The sequence below is a fragment of the Toxorhynchites rutilus genome, chromosome 3 (genome assembly GCF_029784135.1).
Source record: "Toxorhynchites rutilus septentrionalis strain SRP chromosome 3, ASM2978413v1, whole genome shotgun sequence".
Classification (NCBI taxonomy): Eukaryota; Metazoa; Arthropoda; class Insecta; order Diptera; family Culicidae; genus Toxorhynchites; species Toxorhynchites rutilus.
This window is the reverse complement of record NC_073746.1, coordinates 86,507,680-86,534,950: the sequence shown is the minus strand read 5'-3', so window position 1 is coordinate 86,534,950 and position 27,271 is coordinate 86,507,680. Positions and strand designations below refer to the sequence as shown.

Below are 27,271 nucleotides of genomic sequence, written 5' to 3'. Positions count from 1 at the left end.
TCGTCCTCCATCACTTTGGTGGGACAAGGAGTGTTCAAAGGTCTACCTTGAAAAATCATCCGCTTTCTAAAAATTCAGGAAAACTGGATTAGTGGAATGGTTTCGAAAGTACCAAGCTCTAGAAGCCAAATTAAAAGGTCTGATTAAAGCAAAAAAGCGTGGATATTGGCGGAAGTTCGTCAATGGTTTGTCAAGGGAGACAGCTATGAGCACTCTTTGGAATACGGCTAGGAGATTGCGTGGCTGGAACCATACAAATGAAAGTGAGGAATACTCTGACCGTTGGATTTTCAAATTTGCAAGAAAGGTTTGTCCCGATTCCGTTCCTGCACAAAACGTCGTACGCGACATTCTGCTCCAAGGCGATTATGAGAATTTTTCGATGGTAGAGTTCTCAATTGCCCTCCTCTCATGTAACAATTCAGCTCCGGGGTCGGACAAGATTAAATTCAACTTGTTGAAGAATCTTCCCGACTTGACAAAACAGCGTTTGCTGAACTTGTTCAAAAAGTTTCTGGAGCTGAATATTGTCCCGCATGACTGGAGACAAGTGAGAGTGATAGCCATACGAAAACCCAACAAGCCGGCTTGCGATCACAATTCGTATAGGCCGATTGCAATGTTATCCTGTATTCGTAAATTGTTAGAGAAAATGATTCTACTTCGTTTGGACAAGTGGGTCGAAACGAACAATTTGCTGTCAAATACGCAGTTTGGCTTCCGCCGAGGTAAAGGGACGAATGATTGTCTCGCGCTGCTATCTTCTGAAATTCAAATCGCATTTGCTCGTAAAGAACAAATGGCTTCCGTTTTTCTCGATATCAAAGGGGCATTTGATTCAGTTTCCATGGAAATTCTCTCAGAGAAACTTCATAATCGTGGACTTTCGCCAATTCTAAATAATTTCCTGTACAATTTACTCTCAGAAAAGCACATGTTTTTCAATCATGGCAGCTTGAAATCTTCTCGATACAGTTTTATGGGCCTACCACAAGGCTCCTGCCTAAGCCCCCTCTTGTATAGTTTCTACGTCAATGATATGAATGATTGTCTAACTAGAAACTGCACGCTGAGACAACTTGCAGACGATGGAGTTATTTCCATCACGGGTACTAATCCCGTCGCTCTGCAAAAGTCGTTGCAAGATACCATGAACAATCTGTTCACGTGGGCCCTCAAGCTGGGTATCGAATTCTCTACGGAGAAAACTGAAATGGTCGTTTTTTCTAGGAAGCACGAACCCGCCCAATTCCAGCTTCACCTATCCGGTAAGGCGATCAGGCACTCGATGTTTTTCAAATACCTTGGAGTATATTTTGACTCTAAATGTACCTGGGGAATACACATTGCGTATTTGAAACAGAAATGCCAGCAAAGAATCAATTTTCTCCAAACAATAACCGGAACATGGTGGGGTGCTCATCCAGGAGACCTCATTCAGTTGTACAAAACAACGATATTATCAGTGTTAGAATATGGCAGTTTTTGCTTCCGATCAGCTGCCAGGATTCATATTCTCAAGCTGGAGAGAATACAATATCGTTGCTTGCGTATAGCAATGGGGTGTTTGCATTCGACACATACGATGAGTCTCGAAGTCTTGGCAGGAGTACCCCCGCTTACTCTTCGGTTCACAGAATTATCAACAGATTTCTCATCCGTTGCAAGATCATGAATCCATTGGTGATTGATAACTTCGAAAATCTACTCCAACTGACTCCTCAGTCAAGTTTTATGTCTTTGTACCATGATTTCCTTACCCATGAAGTGCACCCTTCACCGGGCATCTCCAACAAAGTTTGCTTCCCATACTTTTGCAATTCCTCTGTCAATTTTGATCTGTCCATGCGACAAAAGAACTTCTCTTCGATTCTTCAGAAGGCACACTTTTTGAAAGGCAAATTGCTTATAACGAATTTTTTCACATTCCTCGTCAGGGCACACTCGTTAGTTGGCAGCGTATGTGGAGTGAAGATGAGTTCGGTCGCTGGTTACACACGATTATCCCTAAGGTTTCGACGAAAGCTTGGTTTAAGGGATTGAATGTCGGTCGTGATTTCATTCGCGTGATATCTCGGCTTATGTTCAATCACTACAACCTAAACGCGCATCTCTATCGCATTGGGCTCGCAGCAAACAATCTATGTGATTGTGGCGATGGCTACCACGACATCGAGCATATTATCTGGTCGTGTATCCGATTCCATGCTGCTCGCTCTCAGCTCTCTAGAGCACTGAGAGCAAAAGGCAGACAATCAGATATCCCCGTCCGGGATGTCTTAGGTAGCCGTGATCCTGATCTTCTGCTTCATCTATACCTGTTCCTCAGAAACGCCGATGTCAACGTTTAATGATGTTTCCTTCGTTGTGTCCCTATTTCATATCCCTCCTATCCGATCTATAAACTTTTACTTAGTCGCGGCAATACATACACACACTCTTTACAGATACACGTGCCAAAGGTTGTGCAGTCCACTGATCATTCAACAAGAGCCAAAGGTTGTACCGCTCATGACAACTCTACACGAGCTGATGTTTTCGCCGGCTAGTGACCATTCTATCCTGGATTCCTCGAGTCGAGAAGACGCACCACGCTAGATATGGGGTACAGACTAGGGGGCGTTGCTGATTAATGGTCAGCTGCATCCCAATAGGAAGTATCCCGTGTCGGGCAGAGGTACAGAGCATTGGAGACAGCAACATCACAATTACGAAAACACTTGTAATACTAACCTCGAGCTAACCGCGAGTAATCGGTTAGATATTACTAACATAGTTAAAAGGCAAACAATGTCGAAATATTGAACTCCCGGCCCCATCAGGTTGACGCCATATGAGCCTTAATAAAAATATATATTTTAGATAAAAAAAAGCGTTTTACTTTCCTTGGATTTGATGAATGAAATTAATTTTGGTTTCAATGTTTGACGAGTAAAATGACAATGACAAAAAATCTAAAAATCGCCGAACAAAAACATTGCATTTTTGTTCAAGTAGGAGGTTCAATCCAATGATTTTTTTTCCCACATCGCAATTTGTGATCTTTTATTGAAGTAATACTATGGAAAAAAATTGATATATTTTTGTATTTTATAAGGTTTTGTTTTTTGTTTGGTTATGTGAGGTTATGCATTTTTCGCACACAGTTGCTTTAAACCGAATTTATTACCCAACAAAGTTACATAAAATTGAATGAAATTGATCTTAAGTGGTAGCTAATAGACTGAGCTCTAGCATTTGATGCCGAAACCTTACCATATGGTTGCTTTCCAAAGCCATGGAAAATTATCAAAGTTGCTGTTCGATTTTTCGAACGCTTGGGCTGAAATATGTTGATGAAGGAACACCCAAAATTGATTTTTAGCTCATGTTTTGTCATCCCAATTTATGACATAAAATGAGACATAACATAACAGAAAATGTCATGACTCACAAACACTGGTAAGTATTTGTATAATATACATGGTACAGCAATATAAGATTAATACGAGCGAGCGAAATAAAAGACAAATAAACTTTCCGCATACTTTGCCAGATACACGACCCAGACCGAGATAGATATTGTTCTCCTTCATGCGCTCCTTTTGACGTAGGACTACGTCTTTCATTTCTATACCGGGGTGTAAAATCAAAGTTTCGAAAACGAAAGCGTTACGCCGGAGACCGAGATTTTGAGCGTTAATAGCTCTTAAACAATTGAACGAAATGATAAACGCTTCATTCGAAAGATAAAATGTCTACGCGTTATATACTTGTTACTTTTTCATCCAAAAACTTGTTTCAATAGCCTTAAAATTGCTTTCAAAACAGGCTATCTGAATCACCAATCGGTATATAAGCGAGCGCCGCTCGTAAACTCACTCAGTTATAATTGAACAGCGATTGGAGCATGTTGTCGCTGTTGTGATGAAGCTAACTTCGTTTATCATGAAAGCGCGGATGAACGCTGTCACCAAGAGCCTGTTTGTGCACCTTAGGCCAGAAGGGTATCCATCAGGAGGAGAGTGATGCCACGGTTCCGCTTGAAACATCGGAGCAGCCGCCACACACACACACACATACACGCGCGGAACCTTCGTTGCTATCATCACTTTGCTGAAAAATAATCTACCAGTTCCCCTGGGAATTGAAAAATACATTCATGTGAAAGAGTTTATTTTAATGTGTTCTATCCATACAACAATGCAACCAAATAAATTTGGTTTTGTGATTTTTCTATCAATCGCAATTAACAGGAAAGCTTCTGAATATTATTTTTCCCCATCAGTTGAAAATTTTCGTATCCAAGATTGGATACATAACATGAAAAACGGAAAATGTTTCACATCGCGAAAACCATGTCATTTTCGAGCGATTATTTGCTGCCTACTCATATAATGCTGCGACCAAATACATTTCGTTTTGGATTCTTCAATCAAGTGCGATCAAAGTAAGGGTGGGTTTAGACTAGGGATATATTCATGTGAAGAAATATGATGAGATTTATAGAAATCGCATCAACCCTTTACACTAGCGTGAACTTCTATAATGAATATATTCATATTTTCGGTGAATTTATTCACCTGAAGTAGAACTGCATCCAACTTTAGTGATTTCTCACCAGTGAGAAATTCACAAGCGTTTACATATGCTGAATTTATTCAAGTTATATATACCTCGAATAAGTGTATCATATTTATTCTCACCCGTTTACACCTATTTTCACGTGAATAAATCCATCTATAGCTATAGATCTCCCTAATGTAAACCCGCCATAAGACCACGTCTTTCGGCAATTTATTTTAGGTGAAATGAATCCCGCTCTACGTGCACTTGCAAACGATGTTTACTCAACAATTTCTCAAACGAGAAATGGGTGTTGTGAGAAAGGATTAGCGAACGCAATAACGACAAACGGGAGAAAGAGATGTTTGGAGGTTGAAGCAAATTGGCAGAAAACATCTTCATTTTATCTTTTGAATAATGTGATTATCATACCACTTCGTTTTGCCAGAGAGAGATTATTAATGCTCAAAGGAGGAATCGAGTCCTCCGAGGACATTACCCACCGCAAATTTCGAGTCGACTATCGATTGCGGCATTCGTACACAAATAATTTTATAATGCAGTTTCATCAAAGTGATTTCTTCGATATGGGGAAATATTCACTACACCATGTCATGTATTTCATATTCTTCACTATCGAAATCCATATCCATGACACCTATCGGTATCGAATTGTCATCGACAACACGATTTTCGCTAAATGCTCTTTTCAGTTCGGCCTGCAAAAAACTTTCCTGAACTCTAATCCATCAAATTAGGAGCCCTGAAAAGGGCCGTTGATTATATGTTAAGCTAAAAGCACGCTCTCCTCGGATACGATGGGCCAGCTGGATGTCCTTGGGCATAATGTGACGCGCTTTGCGTGGATAGCACACAAATTGGTATCTTCGAATAGGCCTCCTGCAGTATCATAACCGCGAAGTTTGACGAGCAAGTCGGTTTTGAAGTTCTGGGCAACTCCACGAACCAAACGCTGCAAAGGTAGCTTGCGAATCAGCAGTTTGTTCGACTTCTGATAGTGACGAATTTCACGCAAAGTTCCCGGTCGATAGCGATGTGGCTTCTTCACGCTTCCTGCGGAACATGAAAAAAATGTTATGGCTGTGGTATGATATTGAATGTAATGCAAAGTGTCCGGATTAAAAAGCGTCCGGATTCAAAAGCATTACTGTAAAAGAGAGTTAACTCAACTGAAATTTTTTCAGTTCGGCCTGCAAAAACGAAATTAATTGGAAGAGTACAGCATAGACGTGAGCAAGATGGGTCCATGGTACTAGGTGAGTCTGTTTCGTCACTAAGTTGGTTAGGGGAGCGGTATATGAAAACAGTACGGAAGAAAGCAGAAGGGGAATTATATGCTTGAAGCGTGAAAGAGACAGACTGATCAGGAACGAGCTTCGGCACTAGCGCATTGTGTTTTGTTTACAAACAAAACACAGTAGACTTCCAAGATGGCTGAAGAGTGGTTTTAGCAAGTTGGCCCAGCTTAGGATATACTTCTACGCGCCTTGGACGTGAGTATGAGCTTCCCCATCTCACATTCCAATAAGATTAATGGGTTTCCAAGTGGGCGCGCTACATACGAATGATTTGAATAACCTGTTTTCGAAGCTATCATTAAGCTATTGAAACATTTTTTCGAGTCAATAAATAGCAATCATATAACTCTTGGACATTTTATCTTTTGTATGAAATGATTATCATTCTGTTCCGTTGATCCGAAGCAGAATGAATCACGCTTAAAGAAGGAATGGAATGGAAAAATCTAATCGTTGCTGAAAAATAATCTGAGAAAGAGTTTATTTTAATGTTTTCTAACCATATAACACAGCGACCAAATACATTTGATATTGTAATTTTTTAATCAGGTGTAATTAGCAGGAAAGCTTCTTCCCCATCAGTAGGATATTTTCGTATCCAATATTGTATGCGTGCGCAACGAAAAATGTTTCGTATCGCGAAAATTATATAATTTTCAATCGATTATTGCTCAGTCTCCGAAAGTTTCAAACTCAGAGAGTTCATTCCCCTCTAGTTTGCCTTCCAAATTGCTATCGTAAACCATACCTTCTCTCGATTCAATCACGCACAAAAAGCATACTTAAGCGATATTCTGGTGGTGAAACGCATTCATTTTCCGTGAGGACATCGACAAGACAACATCGTTACTGAACGAGTTTAACGTGCTGGACGAGCTGGACGACGAGGGATCGAGGGATTCATTACCTGGCCTGACCTGACCTGAAACGCAACCAGTTTGTTTTAACTGTGAAGGAGCACAGAAAAGCCGATCGATCAGAAGGAGAAGAGACCAAGAGAGTATCAGCATCGAAAAACGGTTCGCCGGGAAGACAGCCGCCACACACACACATACACGTGCGCAACTCTTTTCGTTTGCTGGTTATAAAAAGTACGGAAAGATGTCATCGTTGCTCAAAATATTCAAGCGAAAGAGTTTATTTTAATGTTTTCTATTCATATGATGCTGCGACCAAATATATTTGGTTTTGTGATTTGTCAATCAAGTGCAGTTAGCAGGAAAGCTTCTAAAGATTATCCTTGTGAAGAACCTTGTGCCTCCAACGTAACGCTCTCGTTTTCGAAGTCCCCCAAATACTCATTTACTCATTCATTCAGAATGGATTTAGATTCAACTTCAAACAAATGATCTCTAAATCAACGATAGTCCTACGTCACCCTTGCGGTCATACCATAGATATAACCCACTTCCTGTTTTTTACTCATAGAAAACACTTTCCAACTTCATTATATAATCAGGTGCAATATTATCACGCATTTGCTGAACAACTGCTGACGTATCATTAGCCATGAGGATAGCGTGGTCGTGTAAAATAGGTTTGCATTCCAGCCGGCCTTGGTTCGATTCCCATTGACGCCGTATGGACTTTTTTTTGGCATAATCCCAAATGGAATGAGGAAAGAAAACAGAAAGAGATGTCTGCTCGCATACATACAACCATTTTTAAGCTTTTAAAACAGCTCATTATTTGCGCATTTGACTCTCTAGCACACGGAATGGCATCATTTCTGCCAAAGATGAAATATTTTCTGCCAACGCTAGTTTGGGTGAAGGTGTGTGATAATTGCTAACTGCTACTTGCCTTTTTATGTTTTAGCTTTTAGTACGTTATCTGTATTATTATGTTTAATCACAATGAAACCGTTTAACTTAAAATTCGACCACCATTGCCATAAAATTGCTGCACATTTGCAAATTCGCTTCTAGCTGGCACACGAAATGTTGTGCCCACTGGAGATCAATATTGACAGGCAACGTTTCAACTAGCTCTTGGAGGAGCGCAGAGTTCAAAAGATGCTGCCTTGCTACGACGAGATCCTGTGACAGATTTTCGACCGTCATACCAAACTCAATCAATGTTTCCAGCTTTTCGCGTTTTGAAGAGGGAGTTTCGTGGACATTTCGAATCAACTTATTGATGATAACCTCTGGTCGACCAAATGAAGTCCTTGACATTTCATTTACCACTGGAAACGATTCGGAATAGAATCGTACTCGGACTTAAGAGGGTATTCTAGTGTACACCCAAAATTGATTTTTAGCTCATGTTTGTCATCCCAATTTATGACATAAAGGGTGTGTCACATCAAATTGCATCACGGAAAAAACGCTGTAGAAATTCGCCCAGTAGACCGATCCTTTTGAAAATTTTAGACAGTAAATAAAAAACTATTAAACAACTTTTGGAATTTTCTTTTTATTCATACTTCGAGCCCAAGCCCGTATGCTCGCACCTTCCTCTTTACCCCGCCCATAAGGTTCTGTACAACGTCAGGTTGAAGTTTTTTTTGAAAAGAAATCCATTTTCTCTTGAAGTCCGCCTCCGATTTGACAACTTTTGGGTTCTTCCGGAGGGCCTGCTTCATAATCGCCCAATATTTCTCTATTGGGCGAAGCTCCGGCGCGTTGGGCGGGTTCATTTCCTTTGGCACGAAGGTGACCCCGTTGGCTTCGTACCACTCCAACACGTCCTTTGAATAGTGGCACGAAGCGAGATCCGGCCAGAAGATGGTCGGGCCCTCGTGCTGCTTCAATAGTGGTAGTAAGCGCTTCTGTAGGCACTCCTTAAGGTAAACCTGCCCGTTTACCGTGCCGGTCATCACGAAGGGGGCGCTCCGCTTTCCGCAAGAGCAGATCGCTTGCCACACCATGTACTTTTTGGCAAACTTGGATAGTTTCTGCTTGCGAATCTCCTCCGGAACGCTGAATTTGTCCTCTGCGGAGAAGAACAACAGGCCCGGCAGCTGACGAAAGTCCGCTTTGACGTAGGTTTCGTCGTCCATTACCAGGCCATGCGGCTTCGTCAGCATTTCGGTGTACAGCTTCCGGGCTCGCGTCTTCCCCACCATGTTTTGCCATTCGTCGTGGTTAGGAGCCTTCTGAACCTTGTATGTACGCAGGCCCTCCCGCTGCTTGGTCCGCTGGACGAATGAACTTGACAAATTCAGCGACATCCCGGACCGAACTTCTCGGATCACGTCTAAACTGCTTAACTACGCGCTTGTGATCTTTTTCACTGACGGAGCATCCATTTTTGCCGTTCTTCACCTTCCGGTCGATGGTTAGGTTCTCGAAGTATCGTTTTAGTACTCTGCTGACCGTGGATTGGACGATTCCCAGCATCTTACCGATGTCCCGATGTGACAACTCCGGATTCTCGAAATGAGTGCACAGGATTAATTCATGACGCTCTTTTTCGTTCGACGACATTTTTCCAAATTTACGAAAAATTGACAGTGAAGCATGGCCAACGTGATCTATACACTCTTATCTGATTATAAGCGAAAGCTGAAGATATAATTCCTAAAAATTAAATTTCTACAGCGTTTTTTCCGTGATGCAATTTGATGTGACACACCCTTTAAAATGAGACATAACATAACAGAAAATGTCATGACTCACAAATACTGGTAAGCATTTGTATAATCTACATGGTACAGCAATATAAGATTAATACGAGCGAGCGAAACAAAAAACAAATAAGCTTTCCGCATGCTTTGGCACATAAACGGCCCAGACCGAGAGAGATATCGTTCTCCTTCATGCGCTCCTTTTTTACTCTTAGAAAACACTTCCCAACTTCATTTTATAATCAGGTGTAATATTATCACGTATTTGCTGAAAAACTTCTTAAGCATCATTAGCCATGTGGATAGCGTGGTCGTGTAAATTAGCTTTGCATTCCAGCCGACCTAGTTTCGATCTCCATTGAAGTCGTATGGACTTTTTTTTTGGCACAATCCCAAATGAAATGAGAAAAGAGAACAGAAAGAGATGTCTGCACGCATACATACAAACCATTTTTAAGCTTTCAAAATAACTCATTTTTCGCGCATTTGACTCAACAACACACTAAACGGTATCATTTCTGCCAAAAATGACATGTTTTCTGCCAACGCTAGTTTGGGTGTAGAGGCACGAGTTTCGCACGTTTTCTCGAGCTCCGAAGAAATAAAACAAAGCATGTTTTACTATCCATTATATCATTATTTGTTTGACTATCTTTTAACAATAAAACAAAAACTGAATGGAAGAAAAATATTCATAATTAGAATAGTTACAAGCTGAAGTAAGGGGGTTAAAAAATGTTGTGCCATGGCGTACACGATTCCAGCTCTTTAGGTTATCTGAAACACGTTTTTTCTTACGTTTCCCGATTTTTTTAAAATGGTAAAATGAAAAAAAAAAAGCTTTTATTCATATACCTGTTCATGCGATACAGATATGCATACAGATTGTATACATACAATTTCGACGTAAATCGGTTCAGTAGAACTTGAGATATCGTGTACGCCAATTTGGGAAAACTAATTTCGAGAAAAACGTGTTGGAAATTAATTGTTATAGCCGTCATAGATTAGATACCGCATCACTAAAATGGCTATAGTTAGGTAAATAATGAGATTTTCGAAAAGTCCTTCATATGTATTTTCTTGAATACATAAACTTCAGAAATATGAAATTTTTTTTTTTCAAATTTCTAGAGTAGAATACTGCCTTAAGAGCGTTGTCTATAAAGAAATTTCGCAATTCACTTTCCAAGAGTAGAAATGCTCCACTTGTTACTGGATCTACGTTGGTAGCTTCAGTGAAAAACCGTGGAATGTCTGCTCCGTTCTTCCTCTCCGTTATAATCCTACGGTCATGTGGTGCCGGATGAAAGTTCGTAGCACAGGAAGGTCATACGGCGGATTTCCTCTTTCGCATTGATGTGTTTATAAACCCACACAATCTTCATGCGATCTCGACTTGCGATATTTGAATTCGACGACTCTCCTCTTTGCACTGTGGTTATCAGCTTCATCCGCTAGTGGCTTCTCCAGCTCGTATTGCTCCTGAGGATGCTTCTTCTGCAGCGCAAGCTGCCTCATTTCCAACTCCAACTACTTCTGATCCAGTTCTTGCTTTCAGCCAGGCGTTTGCCTTCCAAATCTTGACTTGACGTAATCGATCGAATCGTAACTGGTACGAACGCGAAATTGAACAACGCGGACAAATCCAATCTTTATTCGCTACAGTTGTATAGACTCTGGAAACATCAATTTCGATCACATTTTTCGCATGTAACATAATTCGTCACAGCGATTGTTTTATAAGTACATACTGACTTTCATGTGTTCATCTTTTACAAGGGATGTGTCGGAGTGAGATCTTTCAAAGATCTATCGAGGTTGATGTTTTAATATTAACTCTTTGTGGTCGTATTAAATCTGGGCATGGATTCAAAATTTATAACTTGATGACTTGATGAATTATTAAATAATAACACTGTTAATTATTATACATTGGAAATAGTGAAAATATGTCCCCTATTAAACGGTTCACAGTTTTCGAAAATACTCGCAATATTTGTCAAGCTCATCAGATCTCACCTCCATCGACGGTACATGTATATTAGGGTGCCAATGAAAATGGTCATCTCGAATTTCAAAAAGTTACCACATAAAAAATGTTCACCACCCCGAAAAAACACCCTATGCAAAATACCAGCTCAATCGGACTTAACACTCCTATACTCGCTGTCAGACCGAGAAATCAATAATTCATTCATTTCTCAGAAAATATCAACACTACGACTTTGCGATTCTCTCTAGCTTCGTTATTCGTCGTTCGTCATCGTTTAGCGTATCGCATGTGTTGGTACAAAAGAGACGTGTACCACTTTTTTAACACTTTCGGTCTGACACACCGACGCGAGTATAGGTGTAACTTTTTTGGACAAGAACCTTTTTTCTTATTTTAAAATATTGTTCAATGAAATGTATAAATTAATGTTAATGGCGTGGAATATCTATTGAATATAATGCATAATATCATTACCGGACCATTCTCATTTGATTTCAGTTCCTTTTGTAACTGGATTGAACGGATCCATATATTAACTATTCGTCGATATATTGGTCGTTAGATTCATGCGTTCAAAAGCAAAATATAAATGTTTGACTTTCGTATCGTTATTCGCTAAATATAATGATCATACATATACCCAAATGTGAAAGAATTTCACTTGTGGAAGAATTGTAAACAGTAAACTATAAACTAATCGGTGGCTTATGGTAACTTTTAACAGTTACAGTTTCGGAGATATTTTTTTATAATGGACAATATCGACAAGAAAACAAGAAAAAAAGGAAGTTCCTAGAAATCCTTTAATATCATCTTTTTAAGCCCTATCTAAAAAAAGGCATTACTTCTTAGTTTACCAAGAATACAGAGACAAAGAATATTAGAAATATGGAAACTTTATATTCCAGAACCTTTATCATCTGGTAATTATCTAGATGGTCGTTATACATTCTTCTCTTTGATAAAAGACCCGAAAAATACGCAACAACTGCATGAAATGTAAAAAATATGTTTGTTTCGAGCATGCAGTTATGCTATGTTCTGATTCTTATTCCAATGAAACCACAATCGATTAATACGATTTTATGTTGTTTTATAGCTCTTTATACATCCATAAATTATATTCAGTTGCTTACTTTTAATTAATAACAGTGAAAAATTTGAATTTTGTTATTTGTGTTAGAGTATTGAACATTACTCTGTTTTGAGGATGCTGAATTAGATGACTATTAAAACATAATAAAGATGAAGAAAACATTTTTTTTTTTGAGTTTTTTCATTCAATCATATCCTCTTCTTCAAATAAATGCCAATAAAGCCTGAAAAATACACAAAGGCATTATTACAGAGAAGTTCAATTTTCGGTCTGTGACACCGTGCGCGAGTATACGTGTGCACGCGAGTACAGGAGGGTTAGGGGAGAGTGACGGAACTTGCTACGAAATGTTGATTTGCACGATAACATACCCTATGCAAAATATTAGCACATTGTGACTTCATGAAGTCTTCCGCCTAAAAAATCGATTGAGCTGAAATTCCAAATGTCTGATTCCAAATGTCTTAAAATTGCATGAAACGTCGAGATCTGGTGTCATTTCGAAAAAAATCTTTTGTCGAAAATCGGCACTCTGGGACTTCGGAATAGAAATGAAAAGTGTGGTTTTGGGTGCCAATAAAATTAGTTATCTCGATTTTTCTTTCGGAACTTGCTACGAAAAGTTGATTTGCACGATAATATACCATATGCAGAATATTACCTCATTCGGGCTTCATTTACTGGTGTCACAAACGTACAAAATTTGAGTTATTTTGAAAAACAAAAAATCACCGAAAATCGTAGTTCTCAAAAAAAATTATGCCGAATGTCTTAAATTTGCATTACTCGTCGAGATTTACAGTTATCTCGAAATTTTAGATAAGGAAAGACAAGTAGTTTTTGGAAAAATATTACACTTGCAAAAAAATTGGATGTTGCTTTCGTGAATATTGGTTGTATTTGTTTTTGTTGTTCTCATGGCCTTGGACTATGCTATATCTATCTATATATATAAAAATGGATTTCAGTCTGTCTGTCTGTCTGATTCTTATGGACTCGGAAACTACTGAACCGATCAACATGAAAATTGGTTTGTAGGGGTTTTTGGGGCCGGGGAAGGTTTTCATGATAGTTTGAGACCCCTCCCCCCGTGGAGGCGATCTGGCGTAGTGGTAACATCCATGCCTCTCACGCTAAAGGTCACGAGTTCAATTCTCACTCCCGACATTCTTCCAAAAATGGAAGTAAAAAGTGACGAACCAGCCAAATGAGTTGAAAGTCACTATAATACAGATATAAAAAAAAAAACCCTCCCCCCCTCTCTAAGGGAGGGGGCTGCCATACTAATGAAACACAAATTTCTGCATTACTCGAGAATTAATCAAGCAAATGAAACCAAATTTGGCATGTGGAGGTTTAAGGGTGCAATAAAGTTTTTTGCGGTACTTAGATACTCCTCCCCCCTCTCTTAGAGGGGGCTGCCATACAAATGAAACACAAATTTCTGCATTACGCAAAAATTAATCAAGAAAATGAGACCAAATTTGGCATAGTGAGGTTTTAGGGTGCAATAAATGTTTCTATGGTGGTTAGACTCTACTCTACTCTACTGCCATACAAATGAAACTCAAATTTCTGCATTACTCGAAAATTGATTCAGAAAATGAAACCAAATTTGGCATGTGGAGGTTTAAGGGTACAATAAATATTTCTATGGCGGTTAGACACTTCACCCCCTCTTTAAGGGGGGGCTGCCATACAAATGAAACACAAATTTCTGCATAACTCGAGAATTAATCAAGAAAATGAGACTAAATTTGGCATTTGGAGGTTTTAGGGTGCAACAAATGTTTTTACTGTGATTAGACACTCCACCCCCTCTCTAAGGGGGAGCTGCCATACAAAACTCAACGGGGTCGATTAGAAGATCAATCAATGAACAGTTCTGCGATTAGACCCATGAACTTACTCATAGTAAGAAAACGTGAATGTTTGAAGGTATTGATAACAAAAAACAAATTTTGGGCGGGACGAATTTTGCCGGGTCAGCTATTGTGCTATATTTTTTAAATTTTTTCTTAAAAGTCGAAATTTTTTGACACAATATATCCAAAAACCAGAGATGTGATTTTTTTCGTTCTTAAGTTATGAAGTCAATATGAAGTTATGAAGATAGTCCGAAGAATAATTTTTTGCCTTTTTTTCAGAAATGATTTTTTCAAAAATTCATAACTTTTGAACTACTGGACCGATTCAGATAATCGACATAAAATTGAAGCCAATGAGCAAGTCTTTTTTGAAAAAATATCACATGCGAATAAATTGGATTCTAGTCGTACAGATCAAGTATAGATGCATGGGAATATTGAACGAAGACTGAAAACAAGTTAAATTTGAAAACTCATAACTCAAAAACGCAAAAAGACACATCTTTGATTTTTGGATATGTTATGTAAAAAAACCTTAGCGTTCAAGAAAAAGTATAAAAAGTATAGCGCTTTCTATCTTTAGCCGAGAAAACTATAAAGAACTAACACAATCAATAATTACTAAAACAAAAACTCACGTTTTTCGCAAAGAATATATGATAATGTTGTTTAAAAGTTATGATTTTTCAAAAATTAGATTCATATAGATATACAAAATTTGATAAAAAGACTTTCCAATTTTCCAACTTTCCGAACAATTTTGCAGGAACTGACTGTTCAAATCCGTTGTCTCGTTTTCGAATTAAATCGTGAGGAATGGACACCAAATTATTTTTATTTATATAGATAAAATGGGAAAAGATTAGGGTTAGGGTAGAACTTGAATTTTTCTTCAAAATTGTCGGTTATTTGAGAAAATGTTCTGGAGATCAGATTTGAATTAAGAAAATGATGTGGAAATCAGGTTTTATGAAACAGAAAGGAAAATACACATGTCACGAGAGATGTTTCCTGTTATAATTATATTAACGCAGTCCAACAATGAATCCAACGACTTCTTTCTTAATATTTGTACAAACTTAATCAAAAGTGTAAATGATGGAATTATTCTATGGACATATTGGCAGGATTAGTACTATTCAGTTGTGAAATATCCAGACTGATATCGGTGGTGTTCATACTGTATGAAGAACTAAGCTCGATGTCATCCTCATCTTCATACATTTTCTTCATACGTTGTTTATATCTGCAACGAAAACTTATTAGAGAAAATGTGCCCATTGTTTCACTTTTGTACATTACATCTGACTGTCGGGATTGTTTTCCTGATTACGGCACTTTTCCAGCTTCTTCTCGAGGGAACGAACCTTGTCCTTTTGGGGCAGTTCTATCGTACGTACCAATGATCGTACCCTCCGAACTGCTTCGATTAGAACAGAAAGCTTGTCTTTCGCTCCTCCAAACAGTGATTCCGTGACATAGCTATCCAAATTTTCTTGTTCTTTACTCGCGGCATGTAGAACCGCAGCGAGGGCGATCTGTGTAAAAATAAAAGTGATTTGCTTAAAAATCTATAACACTAAACCTATCGATGTTTCATGTATACCTATTCCTACCACAGCGGGTCAAGGGACCCTTTCTAAATAGTTAGTGAACAATGACCCAATTTATATAGTTTTGTTGAGAAACGTGGCATACCATATTTCTCCTTTATATTTCGACTCTTTGGGATAGCAATTATTAGTAAAATATTGAAATAACAATTTTTGACTCGCAAAATAGCACTGTGGCTTGAAATGGTTACTGTGAGCTCGCAATAGCAAAAAATGTGTAATGCAATGGTTTTGTAACACCACCACAAATACAAATCTTTCTGATATTATATAAATGATTGCAAGAGTCAAATGACCCGTTGCGGTAGTTAGGGCAGATTACATATATTTCTCAGTAAAAAAAAAAAAAAAAAAAGGAGTAAACACGGAAAAACACATTCGATGTATGTTTTAGGAAGAGTAGTGTAGACAAATGATGTTGTGACAACATAATTTGCAAGAAATTTTTGACTAAAAGTTTAAAATGGGTCATTTGACCCCTAGTGGTAGGTTTAGTGTTAACAAATTACTAAAACAATACCTGAGACGGGGCGTACATCAAAACTGCGTCGGTTTGAAACGTCTTGTCTATGAACTCCTCGATACCCGGGCGTAGTCGATCTGGATTGTTCATATTGCAACGGGTCTGCAGAATAAATCAAGTTGATTTATTTACAAATTAGATGGATAAAGCTCAGCATTTTACCTTTATATCTATCAGAAAACCTTCTACTGGTCGAAATGGGTTATGAACGGTAAGGTAGTAATTCAATTCTTGCATCAGTAATAACTCATTCGACAAAATGATATCCATTGCTTTACTTCGATCGCCTTTAATATTGGCCACAAATTGACCGATAGATACATTGAATTCTTCGACCTTGCAAGCAAGATACACGCAAGTGGCCCTAGTATTGAAAACCACATCATTAGTTATAAATAAATTTCATTGGTATTCATTTACAATATTCGATACTCACAGAATCTCTTTCGGGTGATAGTCCATAGAGGAGTTATTTAGATAAAACCTTTTGAAATAGTGGAAAGCCGTTCCAACAACATATTTGGGCATGGGTGGCTCGAATCGTTTGCAAAATTCTTTCAACTGTAGTTCGTATTGTTTCAATAAGAGACGTTCTTCGTCCATTGAGAGAAAGAAGGCAATTTTTTGTTGATCCTGCATCATTTATTTTAAAATATCTGATTAGGAAGGAAAATTGTTCTTTACTCACCGTCATTGATGACCCATGTATTGTGACGAAATTGCAGTTTTGTTTTGCACGTAAGTCTGCCAGTTCCTGTTCAGTTTTAAAGGTCCAATACTTTTTTTGGGAGCTTTGAGGGTACATTGTGCAATTTTTGTAATTAAAGTACTATCCTTGGAGCACAACTAACGTTATTACTACGCGCTGAAAGAAATCTGTATTACAAAGGATATATGTTTTCATTTAGGCCTTGTGCAATCAACCTGCAACAAGAAATTCAATATTGCTCTATTTGTGTTTAGTTTATGTTTATTGATCTAGAATACTGTTTTGTATGTAGACCTAAATATTTCACGTCCAATAACACTACATTAGCGGAAATAAACGGTTTCCTTTAAATACATCTGACATTCTCTCTGAACGCCCGAAACAGCTGTTTTTGTTTCTGTCTTTTTATTCCTGTTCTTCGCCAGTGTAACTAAACCAAGATGGTGGAGTTAACAGGTGGCTCGTAATTTACACTATTTAGTAAAGACGTTATTACTTACGTTGGTATGGTTATATTTGATTTCGTCGAAGGTATTTGAATCAATATAATAAATAAACAGTTGTCGTTGAAAATAGTAACCTAGTAACGTTTATGCATATGCTTCAGGGAATGCTTTGATCGTGGTACCGCCACTGGCGCATAATTTGCAGCTTTGTTTTTTGTGCTGGTTCATAACGGCAATCAACCGTGCCGGCGAAACTGTAGTCAATGTTTAGTGTTGTTTGGATACCATCTATGTAAATAAGTTCAAACTTACGGAATAGTCCGAATGGCAATTCTGACATTACGTTTTACCTTCCACTTCACTTTCCTTGAACCAAGGCGCCTCTATAAATACCAGGTGAAACAATCATATGAAATGCACTTTCAGTCATATTGGAATTGCTGTCGGTATTGTTTACAAACAGCTGCCGGCGGCTCTATACAAACTGCTACGACGCTTATTCAAACGATACCTACTATGTTCGGCTTTCGCGAATTTATGTGAGAAATTAGGGATGATTTTGTAGAATTTCATTCTCATCCAATTCATCCACTACTCTCGCATGTGAAAATGCGAAAATGGCATATCCTAGCAATAACAAAACAAACAACACAAACCGTAATCCCTTTCTTATTGAAGTGATGATGTTGCTTCACCTGTTATACATTATATAAACACCTTGAACGACGCTCATTCGAACCAAGGCGCGTAGAAGTATATCCTAAGGTGGGCCAACTTGCTAAAACCACTTTTCAGCCACCTTGAAAGTCTACTGTGTTTTGTTTGTAAACTACGAACCTCCAATGTCGAACGTCGAATGTTCGCGATGGAAGGTAATTCGTTCGTTGTGGATTACCTTCCAACGCGAGTGGCACGAGTCAAAGGATTTTTGTCATTCGCTCGATTTGACACTCGATGATATTCAGTACACCGAATGCATTGGATCGAACGTTCACTTCACCTTATAGCAGCACATTCGTCACAACATTTGTCGATTCATCGAGTCAAATGTTTGAGTCCAACATTCGAGTCAAACGTTGGACGAACCGTGTAGCGCCCGCATTACCCTGGTGTCGTAACTGTTTCAGTGAATATAAAGTTTATATAGAAGAAACAGAGAAATATTGAAAAAAAAATACTCATTGTTACGGACAGCTGAGGCTTATCGCGAATCGAGTTAGAGATCCATAAGATAAGCACTATTTGAGATTATATTTAGAAAAGACCTCCAAGCGAGGTATAGAAACGTTTAGAAAGGACCAATGTAAGGCAATTAAAAGATGTAAGAGCTCAAGTGTTTTGTTAGGCTAGAAAACGCTTGTAGTTCGAAATTATTGCCGGTCATAAATTCAGAATGGACGAATATTTAAATAGCGTCCGGTAAACAATTTAATGCATGCATCATTTAGGATGCATTTTTATTACCCTTTTCCATCCCTAGCTGCGCTCAGCCAGATACACCAGCAGGGTGTAATAAAATAAAAGGATGTTATTTAGAGCGAAGGATGGAAAGGGGAAATCCAAGAATAAGATAGGCGCACCGACGAGGTGCTATAAACTTAAGGTATTTTCTTAGGGTAGTGCAGCCGTCTCAGACTGCACGTTACCATACGCTAGAAGAAGGGACAAGGAAGGTAGATGATCTAAACGAAACCGATATGTTATCGGTTTTCAAGAGAGAGAGAGGAGATGTTCCTCGTCAATCTTAGTTTAAGGAACCATGTATATATTGTGAAACTTTTGAATAAATTTTTTAGTATTGTAACAGAACTCACGCGAAAGCGTTAAAATTTTTCTTTCAATAGAGAAATTTTTCATGGTGGCTCCAGAGAGGAGCAAGTTTTTCCTTTTATTTAGTACAAAATGTGTTAATTTGCGAACTCTTCTCGGCAGTGGATGCCAGAGGTGATGTTCGTGAAATCTTCTCAGCAGTGAATGCGAGAAGTGTGAATTTGTGAATTCTCAAAGGCAGTGGATGCCTAAAAAGTGCATTTCTTTCGTGAATTTTATCAAAGGCAGTGGATGCCTAAAAAGTGTATTCGTTTCGCGAATTTTCCTAAGGCAGTGGATGCCTAAAGAGTTTATTATTTTCGCGAATTTTCCTAAGGCAGTGGATGCCTAAAGAGTGTATTATTTTCACGAACTTTCCTAAGGCAGTGGATGCCTAAAGAGTGTATTATTTTCGCGAACTTTCCTAAAGGCAGTGGATGCCTAAAGAGTGTATTATTTTCGCGAACTTTCCTAAGGCAGTGGATGCCTAAAGAGTTTATTATTTTCGCGAATTTTCCTAAGGCAGTGGATGCCTAAAGAGTGTATTATTTTCACGAACTTTCCTAAGGCAGTGGATGCCTAAAGAGTGTATTATTTTCGCGAACTTTCCTAAAGGCAGTGGATGCCTAAAGAGTGTATTATTTTCGCGAACTTTCCTAAGGCAGTGGATGCCTAAAGAGTGTATTATTTTCGCGAACTTTCCTAAGGCAGTGGATGCCTAAAGAGTGTATTCTTTTCGCGAACTTTCCTAAGGCAGTGGATGCCTAAAGAGTGTATTCGTTTCGCGAACTTTACTAAAGCAGTGGATGCTATATACACACATAAATATATGTTAATTCAAGTACCAGAAGGCAGTTATTATAAATATGACCAACTGCCGCAGCAGCACGTGGTCGTGGAGTTAGAAGCAAGAGGTAGCAGCAGTATCCTCGGCACAATCGGAGAGACCATCGCTAGAGATACCAGGAACTGTCAACCAGCGGAACCAGAAGCAAGCGGTGGCATTAGATGCAGCAGCACCAGCATTGGCACTATCAGAAGTGACAAGAACAATACGAGCCAGAAGGTTTGGACCACTCAAGAACCAGTCGGCACCAGCAGCAGCAGTAGTATCCCAGCACCAGATGAGTTAATCGAAAAACAGGTATAGAATTAATCTATATTAAGAATTATAGGGGTTGCGATAGCAACCATGGGAGTTTTTAAAATAGGGGCCAAGAGAGCAAAGAAATGATAAAGGAATAAATTCGTACGGTCAAGTGAGCCAACATTAAAATATAAACAATAAAATTAGTAGGAATATGGAAAACACATACAAGATGATTACCACTAAATACTTCACACGTAATGTGAAGGGTCACTGTCACCTATGTCACGAGTCTGATGAGGAACAGATGATTTATTGTTGCGAGTGTGAGCGATGGTTCCACTTGAGTTGCACTAATCTAAAGCAAGCCCCTCTAACGGGTGATCGGTGGATCTGTGTCAAATGCACAGATCTAGAATATAATTATTCGAAGAAAGTGCGAATAAGTGACTTAATAGGAATACTCGCTACTAGCATATATCCTAGTGGGTGGGGAAATTATTATAAGGAGGATATGCCAACCAAGCCGCCTCCATTTAGGGTAATTAGTGAATTGCATAGGCGAGTAAATGGCAATTCTGAATCTGAGTTTAGAAACTCAGAGGAATGCCATCAATTAAAAATGCCTCCTCCTTGGAATCCTGATCTAGTTGATTGCAGGAGGAAAGGTAATGATTCAGATGACAAAGTATTTGAATCATCTAAAGTAACCAGATTAATTGCACCTCCTCCGTGGAACCCTAAGTTGGCTAGGTATATGAGGAGGAAAAATGACAATTCATCTGAGTCAGAAGATTCAGATGATGAAGACAAACTTGAAGTGATACAAGTTGAAATGAATGAAAAACTAGGAGATGTTAGTCCTCAGAGCGGTGAAGATGGCTGCTCATTCCCAGTGAGGAAAGAGCCATTTAAAACCATATCAGTCGCAAAACGCGAATCTGATTATGAGAATAGTTTGCCCGCAATAGGCAAAACGGGTATCATCACAGATGTATGGGCTGTGATAGAAGAAAATACGAAAACCTCCACAGAAAGAGGAATTATGGCGGAAAAGAAAAAACCATGCGTGATGCATGAAGTCAGGGCGGATGAGATATCTGCAAATAAAGAAATAGCGGATTCCAATAATGGAAACGCTAAAAATTTTAAGATAGAAAAACTATCTATCAACCTTCAAGATCCAGAATGGGAAAGGCCAGCTACTGGATTAATTAAGAATTCTGTTGCAACACTGATTGTTGAACAGAAAATAAAATACCCAACTGAAAAACGGTTTGAAGAAATAGAACCACCTGTAGCAGTAGAGGAAGTAGTCCTCAGAAATAGAACAAAAATATTAGCAAAATTTTATTTGAAGACGAAAGCCTGGCGTGAAGGTTTTAAAAAATTCCTTAGAAGTGCAAAGTTCATCCCAAAAATTGGGAGCCAATGTAAAACCAAAAGTGTTATCATCAAGATGGATGATTCATCACAAGATGCTAACATACAATTTGAAAACTCAACAAATATAGAGATTTGTGTTATTGAGCCTCCGAGGAAGGTAGCGCCAGAAATAACACCAAAGGAATTGTTTATAAATGAATCTTCATTTCTTCCAAGGAGAAATAATTCCCACAATAGAAAATCATATTCAGTCGATAATTATAGTATTGGAAATCTCGATAAATACTGTACCCCAGATTACCAGTATCCTCGACGTCGTATCAAAAACGACTTCCACTCTGTAACCGCGAGTTACACTATTGTACCATCATTAACGAAATATGATGAATATTCTATTTTGCAAAATTTGTGACATGTTGACAATATTTAGTCATAGGGCAACACATATAAAATAATGCGATCGTTATAGTTAAAAGCCATAGATTCGTATAAAATAGGACTACTTATAATTGAAAAATTATGGCTCTGAATAACTTTCAAATCTTTAGAAGACTGTTTCCTAAGTATTAGGGGCGTCTATTTACCTGTATGACAACGAGAGCAATACATCTTGAGTTAGCGCAAGATATGAGTTCGGATTCTTTCATTATATGTTTCCGCAATTTGCAAAATTATGGCCCAGATAGGGAAATTATTACCGTAGATCAAAACTATAAACTCTCTAATATAGAGGTTGGAAAGTTTGTTTTTCAACGTTTGTAATATGTTGATATTCTTTATATCTATATAAAGTATAGAAAATCTTAAGCTTGATAAAATATAAAGACGAAAATCTTAAAATGGAAATTTAACAAAACTGTTAACTGAATTAATTAGAAAATATTTTTAGGCAAATGATTTGCTTGAAGTTCAGCAAGTGAGCTGCTGAAAGACTTTAATACAATTTAAGATACAATTGTTTCGTTATAAAATGGACCCAATAAAATGATAACTTGTAAGGTCCAAAATATCAATTAGAGCAAAAAAGAAGAGACTGTCTGGTCAAGCGTCAAGCATTTGGAATGCTCAAAACATTACTCTGATGGGTTAAAAGTATAGCAAGTATTCTGCTGAAAAATATACATTGACCACTAAAGAAAAAAATTATGGCGCAGCAAGTGATATGCTGAAGCCAGTTTCTATACGAATGATTGGCTCAAAGCTCAGTAAGTGAATTGCTGAAAGGAGCGATATCAACTGTAAATTAGTTGATGGTAGAAAAAATTAAAAATACAGCTATGAAGAATTTGGAAGACTGATTTGTTAGCAAGTGGATTGCTTAACCTTCAGCAAGTGATTTGCTGAAGGGGTCAAAACCAAAAGTTTCTTTTTTAAGCAAGTGAATTGCTTAAAACTCAGCAAGTGGATTGCTGAGAGTAACAACATCACCAGTAAGTCGGTTGATGAAATACAGCATGTGAGATGCTGAAGAAAGATTTTTTAAACAAGTGGTTTGCGAAGCTCAGCATGTGAGTTGCTGAGAATATGATCAATGCATTATTCAAATGAATATTAAAAGCATAGCTTCCAGTCTTAACTGAGGGAAAGATTGGAGATGGTTAACTATACAATGTAGATGACATTATGAGTTATTTGAATACAAGTAACAGAAAAAAAATTGAATGAAATTTTTAAATGTATTTCAAAGTATATCACACTATGAGAGCATGAGTTGCATGCATAAAGAAAACGACTTGAAAAAGTTTATGTGAGCTACGATCAGTCGTATTATATGATTAGTCGGAACAGTTACATGAGAACTGAGGCTTTAAAATTGGATTTAGTATTCAGAGACAAACTTTAATGTTAATACTTGCTGAAGGAACGGTAATTGTACTACCAAAAGATTAGCACATTGACTAATTATTTCAAAAGGATGTTTTGAGAAAAACAATATCAGCAATGTAACAAGACAACTAGCAAAGGGATGTTGGATTCAAGATTCCTTTCTTGGCAACGAGATAACTTAGCATTAAAATGGAACGTTGTGTTTGATGAAAGAAAATCTTATAAGAGAAAAGAAAATGTAATTTGCATTTCCTTTAATGGAAAATATTATATAACACTGAACCTCAATGAATAATTTTCCAAAAAGAAACTTGAAGTTAGTTTATATAATTAACGGTTATATCAAATTACTAGTGAGAGCAATTATTCGAAATTTACGAATGTTTACGATTAGTTTGCATAACTGTATGCAGAATAAAAATGAAACAAAAAGTACTATTATTAATAAAACAAATAATAAGTTATGTTTTCTAGTATAAACTTGTAAGTGTAAGTGTAAGGAAAAGATAATAATGTGAGTGAAATCAAATCACACAATAAAACACAGAATAAAGCGATACAGCTACAGATGGAAATATGTTCAAGCAAATGTATATGATTTAGAACATGTAGAACGACTATCAAAAATTTAAATTAAAATGTAGAAAAGAATGATAATACTGAAGAATTTGGTAAATCTATGTAGTAGATTTACGGAGTCCGGAATGTTACGGACAGCTGAGGCTTATCGCGAATCGAGTTAGAGATCCATAAGATAAGCACTATTTGAGATTATATTTAGAAAAGACCTCCAAGCGAGGTATAGAAACGTTTAGAAAGGACCAATGTAAGGCAATTAAAAGATGTAAGAGCTCAAGTGTTTTGTTAGGCTAGAAAACGCTTGTAGTTCGAAATTATTGCCGGTCATAAATTCAGAATGGACGAATATTTAAATAGCGTCCGGTAAACAATTTAATGCATGCATCATTTAGGATGCATTTTTATTACCCTTTTCCATCCCTAGCTGCGCTCAGCCAGATACACCAGCAGGGTGTAATAAAATAAAAGGATGTTATTTAGAGCGAAGGATGGAAAGGGGAAATCCAAGAATAAGATAGGCGCACCGACGAGGTGCTATAAACTTAAGGTATTTTCTTAGGGTAGTGCAGCCGTCTCAGACTGCACGTTACCATACGCTAGAAGAAGGGACAAGGAAGGTAGATGATCTAAACGAAACCGATATGTTATCGGTTTTCAAGAGAGAGAGAGGAGATGTTCCTCGTCAATCTTAGTTTAAGGAACCATGTATATATTGTGAAACTTTTGAATAAATTTTTTAGTATTGTAACAGAACTCACGCGAAAGCGTTAAAATTTTTCTTTCAATAGAGAAATTTTTCACTCATACATATATAAATAACACGGAAATATCGCTTTTATTTGTTTTTCTCACAGAAAACTCACTGCTAAATTATACTCATATTCAGCAGACACAAATAGATAAAGTTTCCACTTAATAAAAAAAATACTGGAAATAGCGTTTTCCACATAGAAGCCAGGGCCAATCCACCATGAACTTCGCCCATTAAAGTATACGCTACCCAAGTTGCATTAACGTTTAGCTCTATTGTAGCACATCTCCAATGCCAAATGGCTGTATATCTGCTTTTTTGATGCTTATATGAATTATATCAACATTATTAATGCGTATTAACATTGATGAAAATAAGCATTAATGAAAGCCCTATATGCCTATTTAGTGCTAACATATAATGCTCACAAGACTTAGGATAAAACAAAACATACATTGAGCATTGTGTATCTGGCTGCAAGTGATTGTCCAAAAATAAACATAACGTGGATGATCAACAGAGTTTGATGAAAACTTTAGTTACCAGTTACTACCAAAACAAGGATTTTTCCGGTGTTACATGATCTTCTTTAGCAGGTATCTGAGCGGTAGTTCAAATAGGACTATTTTCAACTCATTTATCTATATCAACAGTGGTCCAGATAGCAAAGGCAAAGCAGAGAACCACCCATGTTGCAGATGTACCCCGGTTCCAATCTCATAAGGTAATTTCCATATTATAATTGTTTCTCATTCCAAACAGTCTGCCGTAGTTATAAATAAAGAAGAAACTTGTTATAACATCAATAAAAAAGGGTTGCAATAAATCTGTGTGGTCCAATGAAATGTATATGATTTTAATTATTTTTGTTTTTTATCGAGTTCCGATTGATTCGATGGCTTTTTCCTAGAAAAAAGGAAGAAAAACAACTTGACGTTTTTATGGAACATTATATAAACATCAATGATACTTATTATAGGCTGCCATTTCAGGTGACGTTTTCAATTAGTCCTAAGTAAGCTTTAGTAATGTTTATTTATAGATGTCGAATTATTGCTAACTAGGCTGAAAAACAGCAAAAAAAAATTAAATGTGACATCTATTATGATACGTATATTAAAAATATGATATACGTATATTAAATATAAGTCCAGTTAGCGAACGACTACTGTGTAAATACACAGAATTTTTTTTTTACACGACTGATGATTGCACGCAGAACAAATCGCGTAATTTCGGGGTTGTTCCACCCGCACGCGTACTCGCTCTTCCCAAGGAGGCGAAGATAGGCAGATCGCGTAAAAATCGCATAGTTTTGAGATAATTGCGTAAAAAACTCGTGTAACTTTGAGAGAATCGGGTAAAATAAAAACACAGAATCGCGTAAAAAAATATACTAAATCATTGAATCGCAAGCTGGAGGAAACACTGACCTTACTAACGGAACACAAGTTGGGTAGCAGGGGTTTATATATACTACCTCAGGGCAAACATATAACAAGTGAATCATTATTCTGCCTTTTGCATGAACTCGAATGAAATAAATGTTGTAACTTGTGTAATTCGTATTTTTCTCGGTCTTCTGGCGCTAAAGTCGGCAATTTGGAAGGGCCGCGCGAGTAAAATATGCTGCAGTCTACCTCGTTTTAAGGAAAAGCATTGTGGTCCTCTCAATTTGTGCCCTAAATAATCCTACGCCAAAAAATCAAAGTTAAGGCTGAAATAGAACTTTCCCACTATAAAGTCTGTAACACTAACCTGTCGACCACGGAAATTAAATAACATAAAATGATTTCAAATATACACATGTATCTTTTGATATGTCTCTCGTGTTATTACAGCATCATTGGGTACAAGGTGCTTATATAAATGTATGACAGGTGAAGCAACATCATCACTTCAATAAGAAGGGGATTACGGTTTGTGGAGTTTTTTGTTTTGTTATTGCTAGGATACGCCATTTTTGCATTTTCACATACGAGAGTAATGAATGAACTGGATGAGAATGAAATTCTACAAAATCATCCCTTCTTTTTCTCATAAATTCGCGAAAGACGAACATAGTAGACGTCATTCGAATAAACGTCGTATCAGTTTGTAGAGAGCCGCCGGCAGCGTTCTTATGATTTTCCTGTTCTTCCGACCG

The 27,271-nt window shown here is 37.6% G+C and overlaps 1 protein-coding gene across 8 annotated transcripts; it reads right to left on the bottom strand.

Annotated features, from left to right (window-relative positions):
• Nucleotides 1–15,390: 15,390 nt before the first annotated feature.
• Nucleotides 15,391–26,952, bottom strand: LOC129779367 (cyclin-H). 8 transcript variants are annotated; one of them, XM_055786787.1, is made up of 9 exons: nt 17,999–18,312; nt 17,741–17,940; nt 17,456–17,670; nt 17,220–17,396; nt 16,968–17,164; nt 16,694–16,895; nt 16,529–16,633; nt 15,698–15,933; nt 15,391–15,641 (listed from the first exon to the last, which is right to left on the bottom strand). In XM_055786787.1, exons 4-9 carry the CDS (start codon nt 17,334–17,336, stop codon nt 15,500–15,502), a joined length of 999 nt encoding a protein of 332 aa, XP_055642762.1. In that variant the 5' UTR covers nt 17,337–17,396; nt 17,456–17,670; nt 17,741–17,940; nt 17,999–18,312; the 3' UTR covers nt 15,391–15,499. The 8 variants fall into 8 exon arrangements, with proteins under 8 accessions (XP_055642762.1, XP_055642761.1, XP_055642763.1 ...); XM_055786786.1 differs by having other exon boundaries at nt 17,741–17,974; nt 18,037–18,312; XM_055786788.1 differs by having other exon boundaries at nt 17,220–17,455; nt 17,519–17,670; nt 17,741–18,315.
• Nucleotides 26,953–27,271: the final 319 nt, after the last annotated feature.

Excerpts from the sequence above, each read along its gene's own strand:
- LOC129779367 (XM_055786793.1), bottom strand. The coding sequence starts at position 17,336 with ATGTACCCTCAAAGCTCCCAAAAAAAGTATTGGACCTTTAAAACTGAA. Across the intron at positions 16,634-16,693 it reads GTTTTCTGATAGATATAAAG|ACCCGTTGCAATATGAACAA; the intron begins GTAAAATGCTGA and ends TTTATTCTGCAG. Across the intron at positions 15,934-16,528 it reads TGATGTACGCCCCGTCTCAG|ATCGCCCTCGCTGCGGTTCT; the intron begins GTATTGTTTTAG and ends ATTTTTACACAG.